This window comes from Fundulus heteroclitus, chromosome 12 (assembly GCF_011125445.2).
Source record: "Fundulus heteroclitus isolate FHET01 chromosome 12, MU-UCD_Fhet_4.1, whole genome shotgun sequence".
Taxonomy (NCBI): Eukaryota; Metazoa; Chordata; class Actinopteri; order Cyprinodontiformes; family Fundulidae; genus Fundulus; species Fundulus heteroclitus.
This window is the reverse complement of record NC_046372.1, coordinates 43965201-43990187: the sequence shown is the minus strand read 5'-3', so window position 1 is coordinate 43990187 and position 24987 is coordinate 43965201. Positions and strand designations below refer to the sequence as shown.

Sequence of the window (24987 nt, the reverse complement as noted above, 5' to 3'; positions counted from 1 at the left end):
AAAGCGGTGACCATCATCAGAGTAATTCAGTGAATCCTGGCTCACTGCAGATCTGACCTAAAGAACCAAAGTTCAACTTAAAGAACATGGAATGGAGTTAAATTAGCTTAACTAATTTAGAACAACATTTGATATGTGTTTCAACCCATTCACAATGCAAATCCTGAGATAAACAAAACATTATTTAACAAAATAAAATTTTAAAGAAAGATTTTCTCAGTAAAATCATTAACTTTAGGGAAGCTTGATTTTACCAATGCGATTATACCTCCAGGAGGTAGGGGTCGCTGTAGCGATCGGTCGCTAAGATCGGCTAATCCTAAAGTTAAAAGGCCTTTAAAAATCGACATTAATATTCCATATTAATGCGGCAATAACGCTCACAGCACTATTGAACGATGGTGGAGCGAATCGAACAAACCTTATGCTTGAAACGAGCTGTAGTTGAATATCTGGAGACCGGATGTTACCGGAGGCTAATAGCATTTAGGCTAGCGGACCTTCAGCGCTAACTTTAAGATGCTTCAGCTTATTTTAGTTGTAATGAGTAGACCGGATAACGCAAACATCAATATCCCATCAGTGTATAAAACCCTTGTGGAGATAATGTTTGTTATAACCATAAAAACACAGTCGAATTACATCAGCAATGGCGTGGTATCAAAATGCTAACGGAAGCTATGTCGGTCAGCTCAATGTGTTCTAAAAACACAATGTAACCAAAAACTTCCAAATAAACCATTTAACTTTCCCTGTTTGGTTCTCTGCCAAACCTGTCGGTGCCTCGGTGTGAGTTTGGTTCACTTTGGCCATCCAAGGAAGAGCAGTGGTGCAGGAAACGGTTATTTCAGCTGCGGGTTAGCGGCTATGAGCTAGCTGAAACGTGGTCGGGGTGCAGGGTAGGGCGGTTCGACATCCTCCATGCAGTCTCTGAGCTCTCAGCTTGTCTGGTGAGGGAAGCGACCGATCCGCGTCGTCTCGAATCAGCTTTTCCTGTGACAGCTGATTGAGAAGCTGTCACAGGAAAGAATGCCGAAACAAAGCTGTTTCGGCATTCTTTACTTCAGCGGCTGGATGCGCAGAAGTGAGACTGCAACTTAGCTTCTTTCTAGCAGTTTCTCCGATTCCAGTCAGGTCCTACGCTCCACAGGGGATGTGAATTTCCCCATTGCTGTACCAATGAAACAGCAGGAACTGAGTTTCAGAAAGGCACATTTTTACTCCGCTTGTGGGTCTTTCAGGCCCCGTGAGGCCCCATGTGTCTGAGTCCCATGTGGCTCGCAGGGGTGGCTGGCTAGCCACCCTCTACGAGAGCCCCAGGAAGAAGTAGAACTGACCGATTGTCTGTTGGAGCAAAGCTTTTGCAGCACTGATGGAACCCTGCTGAGGGGGCGGATCCTTGGTGCCTGTAAAACTTATTTAGCTTCCAATTCAATCTGAATTTTGTCCATGGCTCTGATGGCATAACACTCCGTTTAGTCATCATCCTCAGTGGACGTCAGGCTCAGCCAAGCGGTATGGCAGCTCAGTCTTTGCGTCCTCAGAACTGTTAGCCTCGGTGGCCAGCACCGTCTCCACAGGAAACGACAAATACAAGCTCTCTTTGACTTTTTTGGCAGAGGGAGTGTCCACTGCAGCAAACAGCGGCTCCGTGATACTTAAAGTAGCAGGCGACGTGTTCTGCGTCCTGCGTTTGGCGTTCTTCTTCTTCTCTTGCTTGTAGGCTGCGTTCATGTTGGCTATTACCTGGAAGTAGAGTTGAAAAACACACAGACAACAACAAAGACACAAAAACAGAGAGAAAAAAGGTTTTGTTCACCAAGCAATCACATATAAGGAATATCATAAACATGTATAAGGCACTAAACGGTGATGGGGTCTGAATACATATCAGTAACTTGCATGATACTCAGATCCCTCGGGTCGCAATTACCACAGGTCACCAGGGACCCGTTTACGTTTCCTCACAGCACCAGAACAAAACGAGGTACCATTAGGTGTCTGTGCTCCAAAACGCCTGAATAAACATTCTAAAAATCTGAGTAATGCAGAACCCGATGGCGTCAATGAGTCAGAAATGAAATCATTAATTCTCCTGTAGACATATGCATGCATTTACAGGGAAAATATTTATCTGTGTATTTGTAGTAAAATGTCTTCATTTAGAGCAACCAAAACTGGATTTCTTGTATGAACCAGGATGGAGATTAAAGCTCGCTCTGAACTGCAGCTTTTTCATAAAGAAGGTTAAAAAAAACATTTCAGTTAGTTAATTTTTTTTCTGTCTTAGCTGCCAGTTTGCTTTAAATCAACACTTGACTGCTTTTTGTCTTTATATATTGTGCCTTGATTTTGAGGTAACCATTAAAATGCAGTTTTTGTCTCCTAATTTGATTTTCTCACAATATTTTGTTATTTTTGTCCTGCCTTGCCTCGTTAGGTTGCTCACGAGGGGAAAACGGCTTCAAATAAACCAACTTGATCAAATGAATGATTAATTTGATTCACCACTCCGTATTTCGCTTCACAGAAAGTTGGTCCCTTTCTGTAATAAGTTAGAAACAAATTCTGTTAGTTTTATTTTTACGCACTTTTTAGACGATGAATGTCACAATCGCTCGAACAAATGATGTTTGAAGCAGATTATGTGGTAATGGTTTCTAACAGAACTGATATTAAACTGACACACGGGAAACATTAGAAGGAGCTGATGAAGCAGCAAAGTTATAAAGACTGGTTCACCTACTTTCAGGGTCTGTTGCTGCCCCCAAGTGGCCAAAAAGAGTATTTTACACAATTTAGGCATTTCCCAGGGCTGTTTTTAAGACTTTAGTGCGCTAAACTGGAGGACTCTGAGGACCTCATTAAAGCCAGAAATATCCCGTGCATCAATATATGACTTTGCAAATAAAAAAAGGACTTTTTAAAAGAAGTACTATTAGACATATAGAGAATAAAGCATCTTACCAGCTGCTTAACAGCATTCTGTTGCTCGTGCATTATGTCCATATACGTAGACGCTTTCTCTTTACAGCCATCCTGCTCTGGGTCGTCGTAATGCAGCAGGGTCAGCGTGGGCTACACGAGATGAGACGAGTCAGAAAAAAAACACACAAGCCACAAACGTCGTTACAACCGGGTCACCTTCTGCAGGCTCACCTCGCTGGGTAAACTGGCCTCCCTGCTGAACATGAGCGAATAGGGAGTGAACTTGGTCGTCGGGTTGACGGAGGTCCGGAAGAGGAAGAGCACCGGGTCCAGAAAGTCGTCCCAGTCCGCCTGCTTCTCCACCACCATCTGCGCCACCGCCTCCTTCAGCAGGGGGCCCGTGCTGTCGTGCAGGGGGTTGAGCTGAGGCTGATCCAGAGGAGACACCCTCTGCGCCAAGCTCCACCTCTCACACAGCACCCTGGACACCTAAAAAACAAAAAAAAACAAAAACATGAAACCACGTCCTCAGAGCCGGTGCATCTGACCTAGAGTCTCAGAAGGCGTCCACAGTCTCACCTCCTCACAGAACTCAGGATTCTGTGCGCACACTATTGTTTTAGGGGCTCCGAACCTGATTAAAAAAAAAAAAAAGGACTGAAAGTTAGAAAGAAACTGACCAACTTCTCACAAATGACAGAAATCTACTTAAGTATCCACAACTCAAATCAGTTTATACTTTCATGTGTCCTTCAGCGTTAAAAAGTTTCTCACAAAAAGCGACTGAAAGAACTATTTCATGTCTCTTGGTGTGACGTCACCTGTTTTACAGTTACCAGCTAACGTTTAAGCCAGCGCAATAATTCACAACAATCAAGCTAAATAAGGTAAATAAGATGATCTGCCAATGGAATAAGTAGTTTACCCCTCCAATAACATCATTACATACACTGCACTTGAAATAAGATGGAGATGAGATGCTCCATTAGCATATAATCTTACTTACCTGCTCAAATCAAGGACAAATACGCTCATTTCAAGAACATTTAAATTACTTTTTTTAGTTGCCTTTTTGAAGCGTGAGACCTGCTTCCACTGATGTCCCACGCATTTTTAAGGGCCACCTCCCACGCTTTTTGCACCCTCAGATTTCCAGCGATTCCAGCGTTTTTATTGTCCGTGCTTAAAGTATAAATACTAAATGGTTGCTGGTTATGACTTTGTGTTGTATGTTTTTACGCTGGACAAGGTCCGAACGGAGAAACTAGAATTAGAGGACGGAAGGACAGACCAGTGAACAGCAGGATGACGGACGGCTGGATATTAGACCTTCTAGATGGTGGAATACATGATAAAAATACAATACATGCCACGTTTTATAACATTATTTAATAAAAAAAAAAAAAACAACAACTTAAAATCCATGTATCGATTAGGGGTGTATCAATACATCGATCCACATTAATATATGGATTAAATGACTAGCGATTCAATTATATCAATGCAAAATGAGAATATCGATCCACATCGTCCTTTTTAAGATGCACCTTTATTTTGAAATTTACTAAAGTGAACAGGTGATCTATTATTATTATTATTATTTTAAAATTAGAACATTGATTAGACATTTATTTAAATGCCTGATACCTATAATAGCTTAGATATAGAATGGCTAGAAATCATACTTGTTTGTTTTTTGTGAGTATATATCAATTTAAATAAATAGTGTTAGGTGGGCAGAACATATCGCATCATGTCGATCGGAAATCGGAAAAGACTTTGTGATATCGGCGAATATCGTATCGTCATCCAATCAAATGGATAGAACATCTTATCGTGATATAGTAGGTGATTTACACCCCCGGTACCCACTACCTGGTTTTCATCAAAAGAATAAAAACCTCCTAAAATACTATGAAGTTCGTTTGCATTGTGAAAAAAAAAAAAAAAAAGTCCACTGCACTTTTGCAGGGCGCTGCAGACGGACCCGACCCCGCTCACCTGTAGATGCACGTAGAGACACACCTGGCCACGGACAGGGGGTCTGCGGCTGGCACGGGGAAAGCCTCCGGCCATTTGCTGAAGTAGTCGATGAACAGGACCACGCTTGTGTTGCCGTGCTGGGTTTCTGTGAAAGGCCCTGTTGAAGAGAGGAGGCGGACGGTCAGCGCGTCACCCCGCAGAGAAGACGGTGGGTGGTGCCAAGATTCCCAAAACAGACCTAGGAAATCAATCCCGACGATATCCCAGGGGGCGTCCACCTTAATGGGCCGAACAGTCCTGGCCAGGTTCTTGCTCCTCTCGGTTTGCTGACAGGTCTCACACAGCTTGATCTGGAACAGGGGCAGCTGTGCGTTAACTGACGCAGGAGGAGACAGTGGCGGCAAGGCAGTAGCAGGAAATGAGGCAGACCTCCTTACCCAGTCCACCACGTCCCTGATGATGCCCAGCCAGTAGTACCGGCTCTGGATCCGGTGCACCGTCTTCTTCTGGCCCAGGTGGTGGCCGATGTCATTGAAGTGGCAGTCGAGGAAGATCTGCCTCTTCCTCCCCGCCTCGATCACCACCTCCCTTTTCTCGTCCTTCTTGGGTCCCACGTAGTACAGCTTTCCCTCTTGGACACAGACAGGAAGAGGCAACAGGTCAAGGCCAGGATAAGACGCAAGGGGCGTCCAGCTCCGTCCCTGGACCGGTTATCCCAGGAACAGCCCACGTTCATCTGACAACATCTGGGAAAGGAGGTGGGCGAGGTCTACGAACTCTCTTACCGTCAAAGATGAATTTCTGAGCGTATCTTTTGAAGTTCTTCTTCTGCAAAGGAGTCATCGTCTGAGGGAGGCTGCCTTTGGCCACGAAGGTGTAAATGTCGGACAGTTTGTTGGAGCTGGACTCCACCACCTCCTCCTCAGCCACCTGCAACGAGTCCACGCTCAGCATGTCACACGGCGACGGCGCACCTCGGTGAGCAGAAATGGGCCAGCCGGCATGCTCAGCAGCTGCAGAGAGCTCCACTCCGGGGGACGGACTGCGCGACCATAGACGCTGTGAAGAGACCACCACAGCTGCAGCAGAACAACACGGAGCCCGTGGTTGTCCGGGTGCGCTCCCTATCAGCCCGCCGGAGGATCGGCAGGCTAAAAGCGACGACGAGCGATGTGGTCAGAGACAGAACGGCCCGATTTTATCCAGGAGAATATGTAGATTTTTTTCATTATATTTTATATTTATTTTGGTGGAAAAATGGTGTGTTTATGCTTGTTTTAAATTAGGTGTTGGAGAGCGCGTGCTGCTTTGATTCTGAACGGGGGGTCTCTACTGATGCGCCGAGTGGCGCCTACCCGCCGTATTATGTCTCCCCGGATGAGGAATGGTGCGCACCCTCTGCTTCACCTTCTTCTTCATTTGTTGAAGCTGTTGTTTACGACTCTTGCTTTCTCGTTAGTACCCCCTTTTAGTGGAAAGTGTAGTACACGATTCCAACCTCTCGGGACCTTTTTATATATATATATATATATATATATATATATATATATATATATATATATATATATATATATATAATATATATATATATATATATATATATATATATTATATATTATTTATTATTATTATTATTATTATTATTATTATTATTATTATTATTATTATTATATGGACAGAGGAAATAGGACCAGTAAGAACAATACTCAAGTTAGTTCAGCAGTATACAACACAGTCACTCAAAAAGGAGACCCGGCACTTTGTTAGAAATATGGCAAAATTTATTTATGATACAGGTGATGGGATCAATAGTTACATTTCTATGGGTTCCAGCAAAAATTGAGGGTTGAGGGAAATGGAACAGATGACAGGGCGGGAAAAAGGTCAGTATAAGACAACTAAATGTATAGTAAAACAAAAAATGAAGGAAAAGAGGCAGAAAAAAATACAATAAAGAAAGCACAGGAAGATGGTCGTATAGGACAAACTGAGTTGGAGAGAAGACAAATTATTGGCAATATTATTTGGACTCACTGGACTCAACAGTACTCTATGTGTTGGGTGAGAGTGAAACTAGTAAGTTGGAAATCAGAGAGAGAAAGAAGGTATAATATGAAACGATTTTGAAAAACTAAAGAAACATTAAATGTAACAAATCCACTACAAAAAGAATAAATAATAATATTAATTCAAGTACTATCAAATACTAATTATAATAGTTTTATGGAAATACACAGAATAAACATATTCGTTTCGCACTCCATACAAATTAGTGGCGGTAATGCACACCTTAAAGTTTTTCTGACAACTGACTCCACACACAAGAAGAAGAACGAGACGTACCGGAAGTAGGAAACAAAACAGTTGGACGTGGGTTTGTCTTCTGACAGCTGCGGCGAGAGAAACATGACCAACGAGACAGACAGAAGGTCCAGGTTTTATACATGCAGCTGCTTCACAACCGATAACATCTTCCTGGAGGACTACAAGCTGCATGTCCGCTTTGTGTCCGAGCAGCAGTTCAGACTGGACTACCAGTCAGTGAGTCAGCGGCTACAAACACATATGCGGCATTTAAAGGGACCTGCGCGCGGTTTTGCTCCGGTCTGAGAGTAATGTGTGCCGTTTTGTTTCCACCCACAGCTGCTACAGAGCCGTGGCTGCGTCACCGAGCAGCAGTTTGCAGACGCGCTCACAAAGGTACGGAGGCGTCAGAGCGCGCGCTGGTGACGCGCCTGCTTCTAAAATCAGGTCATTTAGCCCCAGGGTGGTGCTAAAGTTACTCAGCGTGTCGGCCCATTTAATGTAAAAAAAAAATAAAATAAATAAATGAGAAATACAGCGACAGTTGCTTTAATAGACATTTGTTTGCTTGTTTAATCAATGTTTACTTTTTTATTGTTCTATTTTTTTCTAGGATTTTAACATAACAAACGTATAAAATGGCTCCTTATTCAGGTTTTTACTTGTATAACAAAATAGCTTTTTTCCCCTCACTTATAGTGATTTAATTTTGCCAAGTCAAAAAAAGTAGTCCTGTCTCTCCCACCTCCACCCGAACTGGATTTAGCACCGGGTTAGACGGGTCAGTTTTGTAGCCTCACCAACACAAGACCTTTATCACAGTCCAAAATACAGCCCATATCTTAGGTTTGAGCGTTTGTGCACAAGGTTCTTAGTTCTGTGCATCATTTTTTTTTTGTCCTTCATATTTACTGACAACCTGTCCAGGGTGTATGTGCCCAGTGCCAGCTGAACACAGGCCCCAGCCCTGCCTGTGACCCTGCAACAATAAGCAGGTATACAGAATTAATGCATTAATTCCATGGTTTCTAGGTGTTGTGCATATGGTATTGTTTTTCCCAAAACAATAGATTTTTGTTTTTCTAGAAAGGTCCTCATAAATATGGTCTCAGTCTATCCAGAAACCTGAAACATAGTAACTACGCCAGGTTTTTACGTGGCAACGGAGCACAGTCATCACAGAGCTGGTAACATAAGGGGCAAATAAAGCTTGTTGCGATAAATGTGCTTCCAGGGTTACGTGAGAGTTGAGGTTAGGATGTTTGTTTTTTTTTTGCATTCTGATATTTGCACATGGATTTTATTCATAAAAATCCAAGAAAAGAAAGTACCTTACAGCGATGTGGGCTTGCGTTTGTTTGGAAACTCAAAATGCCGATTTTGCAAAGCATCCGTCAATTCTGCAGTTGCTAGCCTTGAAAGCCCTCATTAAAGTCAAACTCGGGTTCTACCGCCTTTCCCACCTGGTCTGACAAACCTTTGAAGCAAATATGGTGAAAGTTCCTTAAAAAAATCAAGTGGGTCTCCTGGATGTGTTCTTTGTTTAAATATTTTGTCACTTCTCCAAGGAGGTGAAAGTTGATCAGTAAACAAAGGCGGCATGGACCGGTGGGAGAGTGCCTCAAAGATGGTGCTCAATTTAGAGTACACAGTATTACAGTATTTGTAGCGATTTGATGAAGCTTTACAGAAAAAAAAACCCAGTACATTGTAGGTCAAGTCAAGTTTAATCCAGACTCCCAATTTCAGATTTCCCAGGAGGTGGACAGAAGGCGGCGCATATGTGAGACGTCAGCTGAAAGAACTGCTGCCATTAAGCAAACGTACCGGCCTCTTCACCCTCATGTCTACCGTCTGCAGGTACTTAATGTGTCAGCCTCCAGCTCAGTGCCTGGTTGTTGTTGCGCTTCGCCGAGACTTCACTCCTGAACTCCACCTCTCCCCAGGAGTCCTACCTCGCTCCAAAGCTCCAGCAGATTGTTGAGTACTGCAGAAGCAGCGGCGCCTGTAAAGAAGGTCTTGTGGAGTTGCTGGAGGACGTGGGGGGTGAGCTTCAGACAGCTGTCAGTGCCTAGAAGAAGCATCAGCAGAGGCACCTTTTCCTGAAGTGCCCAACAGATCCCTAAGATTAATTTAGCCCCGCTCTTTGTGCTTTATTCCTGTGGTTACCTCGTGTTTCGTATCTGTGGCCAGTCTAGAGAACGAAAAAAATCTGCCTTTTTCCCCCCATCAGTGAAAGGGCCATAAGGCTGGCAGGTTGTCCTGGCAGCACCAACTTTTGGTGTGGATGTTGATACAGAGCGAAGCTGTTTAAAGTCCAGGGATATTTAAAAAATAAACTATTTCCTAGAACACATCTAATAATGTCTATGGTACATTTAGGCTGAGAGAGGGAGAGAGAGAGAGCAGTACTGTCAGTTGAAAACAGGAAGGCAGAAGGTTGTAAGGCAATGTTATGTTTTAGCCTCTGTCAAGGAAAGTTCTAGTTCTGAAAATGTTGCCAGTCTTTCGGAAATCTCTATTTTCTTGGAAAGTAGTTGTTTATTGTGCTAGCTGCACAAACTGTGCGTATCACTCAAGTAAAAGGCTTAAGCCAGTTTGAAATGTGAACATTATAACCTTTGTGACTTTGTCTTAAACTGTCAGCAAAGCCCTGTTTTACAGGGAGGGCTCTCTCACACAGTGGCGTGACGTGTCCTCTTCCTGGTAGAAACAACCGATGGCTGCGCTCGGCAGGAAGGCTAGAAAAGCGACCATCTGAGCAGTCGTTATATCAGCTCGATTACTTAAAGAGAAACCAGGATCTGTTAAAGCTGTCCAAAAGACTGAGATCAGAAATCAGCCCTAAAAGCTGTGGTCAGAGGATTTCTTGTAATGGCCTTACATTAAAATCCTCCTTAGAATTACTTTATTAAGTAATAAAATAAGTCAACAGTATTGTGTTTTTCCCATTATGTCTAAAATGTGTTCAGAAAGCTGTACTAACTGTCCACCGTTCTCTCATTTAAAGCTCTGAGAGTGTATCGTCTCCCAGTGTTTGAGAAACGCTTCTGTGAGGAGCTGGTGGAGGAGCTGGAGCACTTTGAGCGGTCGTCGGCCCCTAAAGGAAGACCCAATACCATGAACAACTACGGGGTAGTACATCCTTCTTTTTGCCCGCTCCACCGCTTTAAAACACAGGATAATATGGCTCCATTGGTTTGAGTGGCACCAATCTGCTGCGCCGCAGGAAGCATTTACTGCTGTGGTGGCGCTCATCAGTAGTATGCAGGAGTGCATTTCCGTATAATACAGGGCTAAGGAGGACCAAACCTGCTCTAATCATGAATAAATGCAGAAATGATAAGACGACGGGTTAAGATCATTTTTCATTTGTAAAATCAGGCAGAAATGGATGTTTTATTTCCAAAGAGTAAAGATTTACCATGTTGCAATTTATGTAATTTGCCTTTTCGTTTTGGATCATATTTATTCCCATGTAGATTTTCTTTCCCCACTGATTTATTAGTTTATATTTTCACTGTATTATGGTCCAATTATTATATTAAATGGATTTATGGTAAATGTGCATACATCTCCGCCAGAAGGAGCTCAGCTTTGGCATCAACATCATTCTCTGTATTTATTCTAGATTGTGAAAGAGCGGTCCTGCCATAATCAATAAAAAGCATGGGAAGAAATAAAAGACATTGGGGCACATGGGAAGACATGTTCGCAGATCTTGTTCAGGTTATTCTGACGGCCCTTAAAACAAATGGAGCCGACGGTTCTGAGAGTGAAGCGCTGCCTCATGGGGACGTTGCCTTATCCGGATTGTTCTCGTCTCCTCAGATTCTTCTCAATGAGCTGGGCTTTGACGAGGGCTTCATCACTCCTCTCCGTGAGCGCTACCTGCAGCCACTCACCTCCCTGCTCTACCCGGACTGCGGGGGGCGCTGTCTAGACAGCCACAAAGCTTTTGTCGTCAAATATGACCTAAACGAAGACCTGGAGTTGAGCTATCACTATGACAACGCCGAGGTCACTCTTAATGTTTCCCTGGGCAAAAGCTTCACAGACGGAAACCTTTTCTTTGGTGACATGAGACAGGTGAAAGCACAGCGGGATGCTGCAAACTCGATGTTGGCGTGTAGTGCTGTGAAGATATGAGCATGGGTTTCAGGAGGTGTTTGATTCTTGCGGTCCTGTCGCTTCCTGCAGGTGCCTGTAAGCGAGACCGAGTGCACAGAGGTGGAACACAGGGTTACCGAGGGGCTCCTGCACCGGGGCCAGCACATGCACGGGGCCCTACCCATCTCCTGCGGCCAGCGTTGGAACCTCATCATCTGGATGAGGGCCTCCCAAGAGCGCAACAACCTGTGCCCTATGTGCAACAGAAGGCCCTCGCTGGTGGAGGGGGACGGCTTCGCAGACGGATTTACAGATTACACCTGTCCTCACCAGAATGGCTCATGCGCTTTAACATGACAGTATCCAGCTGCTCTCCAGACTTTAGGAACCCACATCTTCTATACCTGGTCAGCCCTGGTCAGGATCTCCAGTTGTCCGTCAGCTGTAGGTGGAGTACTTCAGGAAACCTTTTTACACAATGTATAGAAACTAATTATAGTAGATACTATTTTAGAATCTTTATGTAATGTATAATTGTTGAATAATTATGCCTGGTTGAGGGGGAGGGAGTCTTGAACACTTGTCAGTTGCTAATCCAGTTGTATTTGCTGATTAGCTTGATTTTTGTGCCTCTTATGATGTCATTAACTCAGATACTCCCGAAGCTAAATGATCCATTTAATTTCTTCAGCACACTTTTTTTTTTTAAATCTTGGATACTGGGTATCCCTGGGTGTCTTTCTTTTTTTTTTTTTTTTTTTTTTTTGCGAGTGTATACTGGCCTGGCTGCAGGACAGAAAGCTGGCTAGTCTCCCATAACTGGAGCGGCTACCCACAGAGGATCATGTTTTCCCAGGTACAGAAGGAAAGAAAATCAAAGTCCCAGTTCAGAATAATGAAGGTTTAATTCAACAACTCATGGATGTTCGGTTATCTGTTTACAGCGCACATTCAGTGTCCCGTTTAAAGTCCACCATGTTCTTGCACGTTTTAAAAAGGAAAAGCACAAACATGGACCTGTTGGTTCCAGCTCTGAAAAGAAGTGAGCCTGTACACACACAACACCAGTGCCTTTTGGTTGTTTCTTTTTCTTCTTGCTAAATGGCAAGTTGGACTTTTGAAGTAAAGGGAAATGGGGGGTGGGGGTGAGGCTGTGTGGGATGGGACAGACTCAGCAGACGCCCCTAGCACAAATATATACACGCTAACGAGAGGAGGCAGAGCTGCACACAGGAGGATTTACACTTCCTAAAATAAAGCTGCACACACACCCTGCCCCACAGTTCATCTCTGTACATACAGTTGGCCTCATTTGGTATTACAGTTAATTACAGTTATAGCTCAATAATACAGAGTTACACTTGGTAAAATGACAGTATAATAATTACATAAAGTTACAGTGTATTGTAAAGAGATACATGGTTCCTCTCCTCCAGGGTCCTATACATTATACAAGTAAATAAATACAATCATTTATCAATGGACTATACACAGGACATGTCAGCACACATTTAAAAGTGAAGGTTTTCAAACTTTCTAATCACAGTCTGCTGTCGGGTTTCCATCCAGCTGCCTCTCACTATCCTGTTCGGTCAGCCAGACATCATAACGTGGTCTCGCTGCTAATGTCCCGGCCCCGATGGCGGTCCAGGTCCGAGTCGTAGTCTGACTCCATCTCGATCTTGACCTGGGGCACGGGGCAGCCCATCCCCCGGCCCATGGGCATGGCTGGTGAAGACGGGCAGGAGATCTTCAAGTGGAGGGTGATGCTGAGGAAGGGCAAGCTCTAGTTACCAGACGCCCACAGCCAAAAACACCAAAGGGGCTACCAGGGAGGACGGGGGCTCAGCCATGAGGTATTATGACTCCAAGAGAAAACGCCACAATGCCTTATGTCTGACAGCAGGGTGGGTTATAGACAGATGTGTCCCATTAGAAATACGTTTTTCACAGGTCGGCGGAGAGTAAGGTCAAAACAGATTGATTTCCTTCAAACCATTGTGCTATAGCTAGTCAGACCCTGACATAGTTTGAACTGAACTTTAAGGAAACCCAGAAATCATACAGTGCCTTCCAAAAGTACTCGTGTCCCTGGAACAATTTTGAAGTGAAGGAAAATGATGGATGGCTTTTAAATACTTCTATTTTTAATGAATAGCTAAATGGAGTGTCGTGAAATAGTTTTCCATGCCTTTACTGCGACACCCCTAAGTAGTCGCCTCCGGAAGTCACCTAATTGAAAAATAAATAGCCTGTAAAGCTATTTAACTTCAGTATAAATCCAGGGATCGTTGGAAAATGTTAGTAAACGCATCATTAAGACCAAAGAACACGGCATCATCAAACTGCAGCAATTTGCTGTTAGCTGCAAGTTATTACATGAGTACTGAAAACATGGACACATATCAGAGCAGCACTGAGCGTTTTGGCCCCTATGCAGAACATGGCGTGTTGCAAAAAGCTAATCATCATCCCAGTAGTGAGACATGGCGGTGGCAGCATCATGCTGTGGGGTTGCTCTTGTTTAGCAGACACAAAGGAGCTGGTCAGAGCTGATAGGGAGATGGATGGAGCATGGGCGATCCTGGATGAAAAACCTGTTAAAGGCGGCAAAAGACTTTAGACGGGGCAGGACAATGGTAAATGGCTTGTACTTGTATAGCGCTTTAACTAGTCTTGACGACCTCCAAAGCGCTTCACACTACAGTTTAGTCATTCACCCATTCATTCACACCCTGACGGTGGTGAGCTATGTTAGTAGCCACAGCTGCCCTGAGGTAGACTGACAGAGGCGATGCACCGGCGCCACCGGGCCCTCTGACCCCCACTAGTAGGCAATGTTGGTGAACTGTCTTGCTCACGGACACAACGACAGAGACAGTCAGAGCAGGGAATTAAACCGGCAACCCGCCAATTGCAGGACAAACCCCGTAACCTCTGCACCACCGTCGCCCCAAATGACCCTTAACGTCCAACCAGAGCCACAACGGCATGGTTTTAGATCAAAGCATATCTATGCTTTAAAACGACCCCGTCAAGGTCCAGACCTAAGTCAAAAGGAGAATCCTAGACCTGTTTTGTTAAAAGGAATAGAAAATGGAAATAGATGTGCAAAGCTGGTAGAGACATACCATCAATAACTGTAACTGCACCAAAGGGTGAACTTAAAAATTTACATTTGTGAACCATTTTACAAACCAAGCATCATCTCCCTTCCTTTTTACAATCATACATGACTAGGTTGTGTTGTTCGAACACAAATACCCCGACAAAACACTGAAGTTTGTTGTCAAAGCTGAAGGCGGCAGGTACTTTTACAAGGCACTGTAAAGCTGGACTTGCTAAAACCTGTCCTGCTTTGATAAATATACTGTCTTTGTTGTAGAGATGTATAGATTTATTTATGCTAAGCTCTTTATCTGACTGACCTCTCCTGATTTTCACGAATGAATGTTCCAACTCCAGTGTGACTCCAAAGAAGGGATGCATGATGAAATTTAGATCAGCGGATAATCTATTGATAATCAACCATGCTTCTTTCAAAGCAATGCAGACATATGGAATTTCTTTTTCTCTCCAAAAGTATCAAAATTGCCACAAAGGACAAAGACACGTAAAGACGACGTTTAACTCAGGAGAAACTGTTGTGGCTCCAGATGAGGGTATTAGGCTGACATGCGGCTGTGACTGATGCACTAAAAAAAAAAAAGAGCCAAACCCCAAACCCAGCATGTTGAGGAAAAAGAAACAACCAGAACAGCCTGATGCATGTGCATATAGGTAACTACAGAGACTGGGCTGTATCCTGTATGTAAAAGGTAAAGAGCTACTACATAGACCACACATCACCTCACTCTTCTCCTGAAACCCCACATCATGCAAAGAAAGCATTTCATTTGAAATGCCTTCTGAAACTGCCCCTTCAGAAGGCTTCCAAAGCGGCAGCAGACGTCAGGGAAGAGTCTGCTGAGCTGTGTGCACAGAGGGCAGTGCAGTAAATGTACATGTTAATCACATTCCAGTCATCTGCATTGCCTTAAACTGCATGGAGAGGAGAGTGAAGCCACATTTACAGATACAGAGAAAGCTATGAGGCCAGCGTCAGGTGGAATTAATGGGCCCTTGGAAGGGAACAGGTCCACAGGTCGAGTGAACAAGTGTGTCTTTAAAAGCATTCAGTGAAGCTGGAGGGTATAAACGGCAGCAATACAGTGCAGGAAGTTGAAGCGCGGGGCCCAACTGTGCTGCTCTGGAAACACAACAGGTTCAAAGAGCGTGTTCTCAGTCAGAACATGCAAGAGCAATACAACAACACCATAGGGCAATTTCCACATATTAAAATAGACCGTGGGCCCCTGAGCCTCGCAAAAAGTATTCACACCTCTTAGTTACATCACGATCACAAACTTCAAAGTGTTTTATTGGGATTTTGTGTTATGGACCAACAGAAAGTATTGAATAGCTATGGAGTAGAAGAAAATGATACATGTATTATTTTTCTTCAATAGAAGATCTGAAAAGTGTGGCATGCCTTTATATTCACCACGCCTGAGTTAATACTTTGCAGAACCATCGAGTGCTGGAATTACAGTCTTTTTGGACATATGTCCAGTCCACCAGCTTTACACAGCTAATGCCTAGAGCTGGACCAAAAAGCATATAGATAACATAAAAATCCTACTGATCGATATCATTATCCAATAATTGAAAACGTTTATTTTAAGTGCAGCCCTGGCCGTTTTATGCTGTTGCTTTATGACCTATTTTTAGATAAAGAAGAGAAAAAAAAACGAAATTCAAACTCAACTCTTTATTCAACCAATGTTTTACCAAAACTGCAAGTTTTAAAAAAAGAAAAAGAACTCTGCTCTCTGAAAGGGGCGGAGCTTGGTAACGGAGCGTTCCTGGGTCTGCGTCTGTGATTGGTTGGGAGGATGTAATGACTGCAGTGTTAACCTACATGATAGGCTAGAATGCAAAGGGAAGTTAAACTTCCACTGAACTTTTTAATTGACCGTTTTTTTCTATTGCGCCACACATCTATCGATCTTTATTTATTGTTATTTAATTATCATCTGGGCCTACTAGAGACTGGTGTTTTGTCCTACTCTCCTTAGTAAAACAGTTCCAGCTCAGACAGATCAGCCTCCATGTCCCCGTTGAACAAAATCATCCACATAGCATGTTACTGCCACCACCACGAGGTATGGTGCGTTCACAGCAATGTGCAATGTTAGTTTCTCTTCACCCAGTACATTGTATGTAGGATAAAATGTTTCATTTTGCTTTCATCTGACCAGAGCACCTTCTTCTACCTTGTATATGTCTCCTACTTGGCTTGTGGCAAACTACGCTAGGTTTGCAGTTGTGCCATTTTCCTGTCACATGACGGACTGATGACGAGGGTTTGACCATCGTCATCCTTGGGATTTATTGTTCTGTAACCCAACCCTCCTTTAAACCTTTTCCCAGACTTCTGCCTGAGCTGTCTGCTGCATTCTCTGATGTTCTCTAACAAACCTCTGACGCCTGCATAGAACAGCTGCCTTTGTGCTGAGATTATCTTACACACAGCTCGACGCTGTTTACTAATTAGGTTGCTAAAAAAGTTGCACTAGATTTTATGTGGAGACACCAGAGAAAAAGGGGCTAAACATATCTGTGCAAGACCCGTTGATCAGATTTTTGTAGATTTAAATCATGTATCATTTGCCATCCACTCCACAGCAATGGGCTACTTAGCAGTGGTCTATCCAAAACTCTCAGTAAAATATTTTCACTGTCAAATGGGAACTAAAATTAAGTAAAATATTCTTGAAATTACTGTATTTTTTCCTTGATTTGAGCATGTAAATAAAACTATTGGCAAATAGAATGAGATTTATGCACTTAAAATGGGAACAATTCATCTCCATCATCTTATTTCAAGTGCAGGATATCTAATTGTTTTATTTTAGAGGTAAACATACTCATGCCATTGGCAAATAGTTTTATTTACCTGCTCAAATCACCGGAAAATACACTCATTTCAAGAAAAATGTACCTACTTTTAGTTCCCTTTGTGCAGTGTTGAAGTTTGTGGTTAAAACATTTAGGTGATATCAACATATTTGCGAGACAGTGCTGTATGTTGTCCACATCAGGGTCAGTTCACTGAAATCCCAAAAACAAAACATGCTGAAACATTATCTATTTTCAGTCAGGGAAACTCAGATTATTGATTAATACTTAATATAGATTTCACATGTTTCAATAAAGACTGCACAGTTGGTATCACTGTTATTTTGCAGCAAGAAAATCCTGAGCTCAAATCCTTGCCTGGGTTCTTTCTACAACAAATGTCCATGTTCTCCCCAACAGTGCGTTGGTTCTCTCCAGGTACTCCAACTTCCTCCCACAGTCCAAAAACAAGACTGTATCATTATCTGGTCTCTCTAGTAGGCCATCTGGATTGAGTGTATGCATGGTTGTGTGTGTCTGTGTTGCCCTGTGATGGAATGGTGACCTGTCCAAGGTGTACGCTGCTGGAGGTAGTACCCCCCCCCCCCCACCCCCACAAAAAAAACAAAAACAAAGGAAAAAAAAAAAAACAGAATCTAAGCTTCAGGCTGGAAAAAGCTACAGTTTTCAACATTTGATTGATGGAGGAAGTCAGACTGTTTGACTGGAGTAAGTCAAGTAAATAAAATGACTGTCTGATTAGAATCACTAATACAAGAAAAACAACTTCTGCACTGAACTACAAAGTAAGGAAAACAAAAAAAAAAGAAATAAAATGCTGGTACAGCCTGTACAATCTCCATATGTACATATTAATGTGGGGCCAATAGCTGCTGTGAAAGTGTTTGCCCCAACACTGCTTTTGCTTTTTGTCAAACTTAAATATTTCTGATCATAAAGTAAAAATGTTATATCAGACAGAGATAACCTGAGGAAATGCAACATTCAGTTGTCAAATTATGCTTTCCCTATTAAAGAAGAAAACAACAACTATACAATCCAACCTTGTGTAGCCGTGATTGCTCCCCCTGAGCCTGATACCTGGTGGTACCACCCATCAGCAGCAGCGGATGCCATCCAGCCTTTTTGTAACAACTGAGTCCTTTACATCGTTCTAGAGGGGTGTTAGTCCGCTGTCCTTTGTTTTAAGCCAACAACATTCAAAGTTCATGTTTTTCTTTCAAACATAAACATCTTGTTTAAGGTCATGCTGCAGTATCATCACTATTAGAGCCATTCAGAGGTGGACTTGCTGGTGTGCTTTGGATGGTTTTCCTGCAGCATAACCTGAGCTTGTGTTTAACACAATGAACAGATAACCAGGAAGTCCCAGAAAGGTGGTCGGACATCCTCCCATTCCTGTAGGAGAATTCCTGGTTCCATTAGTCACAGCAAGCTGACTGCTGGTATGACGTTCATTTTCATGATGAATGACTTTTTGCCCCATATGTAAAAGGAACCAACACCTTCCAAAAATGTTTCATTTGTATTTTTTCAGACAAAGAATATTCTTCCCAATGTTTTGGGGATCATCCAGATGCATGTTTGTAGTAAATGTGAGACAGGCGCTTGCAGTTTTGTCCATGGAACACATGGGCACCATTTAAAACCAGTCTCTTTCTTCCCATTGAATCATGAACATCATCCTTAACTGAGGCAAGCGGGGGCTGCAGTGCTTTTTTAGGCAACGCCTCTCACTCTGGTCTGCTGACGTCCCAAAATCTTAGGGATGGGTCTGTAACCCTTTCCAGACTGATAGATGTCAGTGCCTGTGTTTCTCACCTGTTCTTACATTTCTGTACATCAGGACATGATGGGATGGAAATTCAAGTTTGTGACTTTTAGCCTACATCCTCTTGTCAGACAGGTTCTATTTAAGAGATTTCTCTTTTGCATTCAGGCCTGACGCTGACTAATGAAAGAATGTATCTAATCATAATTTAATAATGATTTTAAAACGAGGGGGATTGCTTTTTCTTAACAGTGATCCGGTTGTTTTGGATCGCTTCATTTTATATATAAATAAAATCATCATTTAAAAAAAGCTCATTGCTCACCCGCTTATTTCTGTCTGATATTAACATTTATTTGAGGATCTGAAACATTTAAGCCCGACAAAAGCAAAGGCAGAAAAACTCTGCAGAGGGGCTAATCCTGTATGATACATAATTCTGGTTTGCCCCAGCAAAGGTTTGCTGCTTCTTCTAAACCGTAGTTTATTTATAGGTTTTTCTTTATCTATTGCATGAGGCTGTGAGGTAAGAACCAAGCCAGCAGGCAACCACATGCAAAAAAATAAAATAATAAACTGTGAATTTAAACAGAAAGAGGTAAACACTGCATCTGCAGGCAGAGAGGAAGAAAGAAGACCTTATCCACAGCATCCCAGAACATTTATTCTGAAATGCCCTGGAAGCCTGAATTGGATAAACAAACAGTGAATGAGCTCAATTAAAAATGAAAACGTTATCGTCAACCACAGGTGGTGGTGAACAGGGAAAGTAGGGTTAATGTCTTGTTCCTTTCATCTGTGCATTTCTGTGAACTGACCCTTTATTTTGTGCAGATGTGCTCTTTAGGATTCCGTGCACACGCGTGTTAAAATACACCACGCGTGGCAGCCTGCTGGCAGTACGCTCCCCACTGGGACTGCGCTACATCTGGGTAGACCAGGTCTTTGTAGGGGATGTGCAGCTTTAGAACACAGTACCTGCGGTCCAGGTCCGACTCGGAGCTGGGGGAGTGGTTGGCGTAGCCATGGTACTTCTCCTACGAGCAGTCGCACACAGCACAGGTGTCAGACAATCGCCTTCATCTAGCGTCACGAAATGCAGCAGGGGGCAGCAAAGGTTTAAGTTTCTCACCTCCTCCTCACTGTCCTCTGCTTTGGGCTTCTTCTTATCCTTATCCTTCTTTTTCTTCTTGTCGTCTTCCTTCTTCTTTTTCTCTTTCTCAGGCAACAGGTCATCCAGCCAGGCCAAGTCATGCTGAGAGAACATCATGTCCAGCATCTTCCGGACCACCATCAGACCCAGGATCTGATGTACGACAGACAGACGAGGCTCTTCGTTTAAATGCACTCACACTCATCTCATATCCAGGTTATGCTTTGACTATCTGGAAGCCAAAGGGCTGATGAATCAAGTGTAATCCCAGTGACATTTCCCCTGTCCTCTTATTTATTTGTGGTTTTTCAGCAATGCAGTAAACCTCTCTCATTCATTTAATCAGTAAAAACTAACTACTGTCAAATAAAAGCCAGTTAGGTTATAGACTTCTAATTTACCTTGTATGATCTTGCTAAAAATCAATACTGTGTGTTTGTAGAAGGTATTTGCTGCCCCCCCCCCCTCCGTAATAAATACAGTGTCTTGCAAAAATATTAATGTCAGGCAGTTAACAGCTATAACTCAACCAGAGCAAGCATGTGGCGACCGTGGAAAGGAAGAACTCCTTTTTAACAGGAAGAAACCTGGATCAGTGCAACTGGGGGTTTTAGAAGACAGAGTATATACACAGAAACACTGATCCAGGAGTACTTTCCATGTTAAAGAACACAGTGCTGATGGCAGCGGTAGGTCTTTTGGTGGCTTTTTCTAGTACCCGTTTATAGAGAACACAGCCGACACTGATCTGGTTACATGTGACCAATATTGAACCTGCATGGCAGAAGACCAACACTTAACATCAGTCTAAACACACCATCCTCATGGTTAAACACTGCGGCGGCAGCAACGTGCTGTGAGGATTTTCTCCAGCTTTCAGACAGAAGTTGGTCAGAGTTGATGGGAGGATGGATGGAACTGGTTCACCTTTCTTCAGAACAGTAACCCTAACTCACAAACAGCCCGAGCTACTATGGGATGGTTCAGTTCAAGGAATAATCACGAGTTAAAACGACCCAGTCAAAGTCCCAGTCTAAATTTAAGTTAGAATCTCTGACGCGACGTGAAAGTTGATGTTCACAGACGCTCCTCATTCATTCTGACTGAGCTAAGGTTATCTGCCAAGAAGAATGGGCGAACACTTTTGTCTTTAAAAGTGCAAAGCTGGCAGAGACAAACTAGCAAATGGTGTTTCTGATAATCCCTTTTTAATGGGTATTCGTGAAAATAAGAGAAAAAAAACACGTCTTTTTCCTTCCACTTCAGAATTAAGCAGATCGCAAAGTTGGTTTTTCTCGGTCCATCACACAAAATGTCAGTAAACATACATTTAAGTTTGCTATTGAATGTGACAAAAAATGAAAAAACTTTACTTTTGCAAGGCACTGTACATGTCTTTCATCCATGTTGTGTCACACTGTATCAGATAATCTCATTATAAAGGCTGAGAGGGGGGAAAAGGCAGCTGTGATACAGCAAAGGAAGCATGCAAACTGTTTATACGTACGTACCATGACAGGAAAGATGATGGCTAAGAAGGTGGATTTGAGGACCCAGAGCACAGCCAGACATATAATCTGGATGAGAGTGAATAGATGTACCCTCCTCAGGGGAACGTGACGGAGGTAGCTGTAGTCAGGTTGGTGCTTGGACGGCATCATGTACAACTTGATCCTGTCCCAGAACTGAGGAGGACAGTGACATTGGAGTGTCCCACGGTATTAAATGTAAATCCATAAGAACAATAGAAAACAGGCTGTTAATTGCAGTTCTATTTCCTGTCCAGAGGACAGAAGAAAAGGGAAAACTTTTTTTCTCTACCATCCAGCAGTTTTTGAAACTTAAAGCTTATCGCAAACCCTTAGATTTGTCATCAGAATTTCTCTGTCTAGTCTTTACGAACAGAGTGGATCATATCTGCCTGCTCATAGCTTTGTCTGTTTGTCAGCCTTTAATAAGTCAGTTCCCATCTGCTGTCGGCATAACGATGAGCAAGCTGGCCAAACAAAAAGAAAAGCAATTTAACAAGATAGATAAAAGCAAACAGATGGTGCAGCCAGCATACCTGGATCCCACTGAGGGAAGCTACGCCCATGTAGAGGAAGACACCGTACAGCACTGGCATGGGGATGTACTAAAGCACCAACAAAGACAGAAACATGAAGATGTGAGATTACACAGCTTGCAGTATGGTTCTCTGCTGCACTCAACCCCAGTTTTGGGGATGCTGAACCCATAAACATACAGACATTTATGGAAAAACGTTGTTCAGCCAGACAACTTCCACAGAAATGTTTAGCTACACTTTTATTGGCCCATATGCTATGAGTTTGAACTTGCCGCCCATTATTCTTAAGACATTACAGTGTGAAAGCTATGGCTCCCCCGTGTAGAGACAAACATAAAAACAGTGTCTGTGATGAATTTACTTGGAAGGCAGTTTGGTCACACGCCACTCTGAGACGAAGTTCAGTAGTAAGTTGTGTTGGCCACTGTGGAACAAACGGCACACCCATGTCAGGACTCCAGGCAGGCCATGCTTAGCCTCGTGAGACCATCCTGATCTCGCGAGCTTTCAAGGTTTCACTCGCAGATCAGTCTGGATACTCTCCGTTGAAGAAAATTTGGAGCCGTTCACCAAACGAACGTCCAATCAGCGTTGGCTTTGAGGCGGGTTGAGGTGTGACGCAACGGGAAGCGCGTCAGTTCAGTCTAAAGAACATGGCGGCTTCAGCCGATGAAACTAGCGTTAGCGTGGCTATCGAGCAAGTTTTATCGGAATTACAGAGTATTTCTTTGCTGAGCTAACGAGCCTTTACTTGCAGCAGCAAGAGTAGCTTGGCTTGTGGTTGTGTTTTCGTCGTCGCTCTGTTACGAGCGACGACGAATCTGATTGGTTCATTTGGCCCGTCTATCACCAACATAGGCCAATCAGCTAACCAGTATTTTCGCCCCTTCCCAAAATTACTTCAACGGAAGGTTTCCAGATGGATATGCGGAGCAAATCTATCTGGCGGAGTCAGGTAAGGCCATGCTATCTTCTCCACCCCCAAATTCTAGGTGCTAGCACTGACATTTTGAAAGGTTAGAGTCCCCTAATAGTATTAGTATGGGACTAGCACTGGTTGCAGGATTTCACCTCTATCGCTCTGCATCGAGATTCAGTGATGACTGTTAAAAATATCCTTTTCTTACTGATTTTATGTAGTATTGTAATTTTCTGTGTCACTGAATTTGGAGTTTTTATGATCTCTAAGATATAATCATCAAAGTTACAACATATAAAGGCTGGAAATATTTCACTCTATGTGTAATGAAGCTACATAATACACGGGTTTCAATTTCTGAAATGAGGGGCAACAAAATAATAAACAATTTCATAGTGGTCAAGTGATTTTTAGATGTACCTATACTTAAAAAATCATCTGTCACATATACTTTTCAGTTTGCATATTGATCATTTTTTTCTTAATTTATTTTAGTTTATAAAGTTGATTCACTTTTTTTATGTAATCAGCTCTTGGTTCTTCTCCCCTTACCCACTTAGGGATTTCATTTGGAAGTGTCTCATGAAAGTATTCACAGACCTCACCCTTGGTTAAAACAACAAAGTCCATTAGGATTCATTGAGATTTTATGTGACAAACACAAAGCAATGAATTTGTCAGCTTTGTGTAGAGTAGTTTAGGTTTAGAGCAGGAGAGCTGTCAGTTGAGTAATAAATGATTATTTAATAAAACAACAAAGCTTACAGGGATTAAGGAACCAGGTACACTGCATACATGAGACCAGAACGGGGTGGTATGACGGAGGACCTGAAAACTGGTTATGGCTGAGCTAACTGAAGGAATAGGGAAGGAGACGGAAGGAGCAGCAGGTGGAGTAAATTATACAGGTGAGACGAGTAAAAGACAATTACCGTATTTTCAGACTATTACTCAATTTTTTTTTCATAGTTTGGCCGATCCTGGGACTTATAGTCAGGTGTGACTTGTATATCAATTTTAAATGGTAAATTATACCGACCAACATGAACTAAGTAGTAAACATTACCGTCTATAGCCACAATAGGGCGCTCTAGGCTTGTGGAAACCATAGACATCATATACGTAGACGCGTCATAGGGCGCAGGTTCGCACGTCAACGTCACCGCCATATTGTATGTGGCAGAAAAAAGTCGAGTTCTGTTATTGTGAACGTGAATCAGAAAAGATGCCTCACTCCTGTGCTGCAATAAATACACACACACACGCATATATATATATATATATATATATATATATATATATATATATGTATATATATATATATATATATATATATATATATATGTATGTGTGTGTGTGTGTTTATGTGTTATGAATATAAGGATAAATTTGTTAAATCTAAACATTGTGGTCTTCATTATTTCATAAACCCGTGTCACATGTGAACCTTTAGGAACAGACTTTTTGGGTGAGTATTAAAGAGGTAAAATTAATAATATGAGGAAAAAAAAGTCCTAAAGTAAAAATAAACTAACAAACACAAAAGTGATAATGTTATGATAAAAACATCATATTATGAGAATTAAGGGGGAACATTTCCAGAATAATCACAGTTTGCAGAATTATTTCACTCCTGGAGTAATAGGGCCAGGTTAGATTATTTTAATTATTTTTATTCTTTAGGAGAATAAATTCAGGAGAATGAAGCTAAAGGGATACGAAAATAAACTTGTAATATTACAAAAAAGAAATACTACGAATACAAAGTATATTCAGAGATTAAAGTCCCT

The 24987-nt window shown here is 42.5% G+C and overlaps 3 protein-coding genes across 8 annotated transcripts in view; 1 reads left to right on the top strand and 2 right to left on the bottom strand.

Moving 5' to 3' along the window:
• Positions 1 to 288: 288 nt before the first annotated feature.
• zgc:113436 (uncharacterized protein LOC503528 homolog) lies at positions 289 to 6009 on the bottom strand. The gene is made up of 8 exons (XM_036144659.1): positions 5697 to 6009; positions 5349 to 5542; positions 5150 to 5261; positions 4930 to 5068; positions 3508 to 3562; positions 3160 to 3417; positions 2968 to 3078; positions 289 to 1746 (listed from the first exon to the last, which is right to left on the bottom strand). Exons 1-8 carry the CDS (start codon positions 5863 to 5865, stop codon positions 1489 to 1491), a joined length of 1296 nt encoding a protein of 431 aa, XP_036000552.1. The 5' UTR covers positions 5866 to 6009; the 3' UTR covers positions 289 to 1488.
• A 224-nt stretch (positions 6010 to 6233) lies between these two features.
• ogfod2 (2-oxoglutarate and iron-dependent oxygenase domain containing 2) lies at positions 6234 to 20369 on the top strand. Of its 4 annotated transcripts, XR_002426850.2 has the most exons (8): positions 7228 to 7452; positions 7555 to 7611; positions 8965 to 9075; positions 9162 to 9261; positions 10226 to 10350; positions 11047 to 11304; positions 11416 to 11769; positions 20282 to 20369. XR_002426850.2 is itself a non-coding variant. In XM_012849472.3 (7 exons), exons 1-7 carry the CDS (start codon positions 7318 to 7320, stop codon positions 11680 to 11682), a joined length of 1053 nt encoding a protein of 350 aa, XP_012704926.2. In that variant the 5' UTR covers positions 7228 to 7317; the 3' UTR covers positions 11683 to 13569. The 4 variants fall into 4 exon arrangements, 3 of the variants coding, with proteins under 3 accessions (XP_036000554.1, XP_036000553.1, XP_012704926.2); XM_012849472.3 differs by lacking the exon at positions 20282 to 20369 and having other exon boundaries at positions 11416 to 13569; XM_036144661.1 differs by lacking the exons at positions 7228 to 7452; positions 7555 to 7611; positions 20282 to 20369 and adding an exon at positions 6234 to 6298 and having other exon boundaries at positions 11416 to 13569.
• Positions 12923 to 24987, bottom strand: part of slc4a5a (solute carrier family 4 member 5a) — a 56794-nt gene continuing 44729 nt past the window's right edge. For all 3 annotated transcript variants that reach the window (XM_021308951.2, XM_021308960.2, XM_012849459.3), the window contains 5 exons: positions 22276 to 22344; positions 21722 to 21895; positions 20190 to 20363; positions 20036 to 20094; positions 12923 to 13094 (listed from right to left, as the gene is read on the bottom strand). In XM_021308951.2, the coding sequence (XP_021164626.2) occupies positions 12929 to 13094; positions 20036 to 20094; positions 20190 to 20363; positions 21722 to 21895; positions 22276 to 22344 (642 nt within the window). In that variant the 3' untranslated portion in view covers positions 12923 to 12928. The remainder of the gene's footprint in view (positions 13095 to 20035; positions 20095 to 20189; positions 20364 to 21721; positions 21896 to 22275; positions 22345 to 24987) is intronic.